The 1,345-nt window shown below is 34.7% G+C and overlaps 1 protein-coding gene across 6 annotated transcripts in view; it reads left to right on the forward strand.

Annotated features, from left to right (window-relative positions):
- Positions 1 to 1,345, forward strand: part of gabrg2 (gamma-aminobutyric acid type A receptor subunit gamma2) — a 44,103-nt gene that overhangs the window by 6,653 nt on the left and 36,105 nt on the right. For all 6 annotated transcript variants that reach the window (XM_008426916.2, XM_008426917.2, XM_008426918.2 and 3 more), the window contains exon 2: positions 728 to 867. In XM_008426916.2, the coding sequence (XP_008425138.1) occupies positions 728 to 867 (140 nt within the window). The remainder of the gene's footprint in view (positions 1 to 727; positions 868 to 1,345) is intronic.

Raw genomic sequence — 1,345 nt, forward strand, 5'->3', positions numbered from 1 at the left:
GTATTATTTTGTAAAGTGCCTTGAGACAACTTTTGTTTTGAATTGGTGCTGTATGAATAAACTGATTTAATTGATTTACATATTGTCAAAGTTATTGATTCACAAACATCTTAGGCTTCGGTGCGGAACCTTGTGGAACCCCATTGATGGTCTTAAACAAATTCAATTTAAAATTTGATTACTTTACTAGGGTATGAATTGTGGTAGACAAAAAGAGTACAAAGGTTACAGAAGAGCAAAGAAAATAGTTAAAATATAGTAAAGGCATAACGTACCATGTGCAGCATATGCTAAAGGCAGATATAAAATGAAGAACATTCATGTTTATGAGCATCGTGTCAGTGATTGCTTTGTGCTCCTAAGTTTCTGCCTTGTTTTAAACGATCGAGACAACAGAAACCCAGATATTCTGTACCTGCAGAACATGATTGCAGCATTTTATATACTTAGTTCCACAGGATAAAATAAAAACAGTAAAGGGATTTCAGTGATGATTTTCATTTTGCCTGAGTTTTCTTTTTCTTTTTACACTTTGGCTGAAGACAATTTAATATTCCAAAATTCTTTATTAATCCCAGAGGAAAATTAAATGTTGTAACTCATCAGTCTAGATTCTTCAAAGAGTTATTGAAGATGGCGACGGCTGTTGGCAGGAAAGATTTGTGCCTGCTTGCCTTTTTAAAGCATTCACCACTTCCGTGTACTTTTCCTTCTCTCTTCCCTGCAGCTCCCTCCAGAATGATGATGATGATGAGGTGTCTAACAAGACGTGGGTGCTGACTCCCAAAGTGTATGAGAGTGATGTAACACACATCCTAAACAGCCTACTAGATGGCTACGATAACAAGCTCAGACCTGACATTGGAGGTATGGAGTGTTTTTCTCTCTCTCTCTCTTATTTTCACAGCTAATACAATTAGGCAGTCTAAGCAGATAAGCAGAAAAAAGGATAAATATTTTAGAAATCATAAATTGAATAAATATTTTGTTTGTGATTATTAATGACGATGATAAGATAAATTTATATTTATATTTATAATTTATATAATAAATTTATTATTAATGAAATTATTAATTGGGGTACCACTTTAGCCGCATTGATTACTGCAACAGCGTCTTCACAGGTCTGACTAATAAATAAATCAAACAGCTGCAGCTGATCCAGAAGCTGCTGCTCGTGTTCTCACTAAAACCAGGAAGATAGAGACATAACACCAGTTTTAAAGTCCCTACACTGGCTCCCTGTAGCTCAGAGAATAGACTTTAAAATACTGATGTTAGTTTATAAATCACTGAACAGTTTGGCACCACAATACATTAAATATCTGTTATTGCTGTACCAACC

The sequence above is a fragment of the Poecilia reticulata genome, linkage group LG14 (assembly GCF_000633615.1).
Source record: "Poecilia reticulata strain Guanapo linkage group LG14, Guppy_female_1.0+MT, whole genome shotgun sequence".
Lineage (NCBI taxonomy): Eukaryota > Metazoa > Chordata > Actinopteri > Cyprinodontiformes > Poeciliidae > Poecilia > Poecilia reticulata.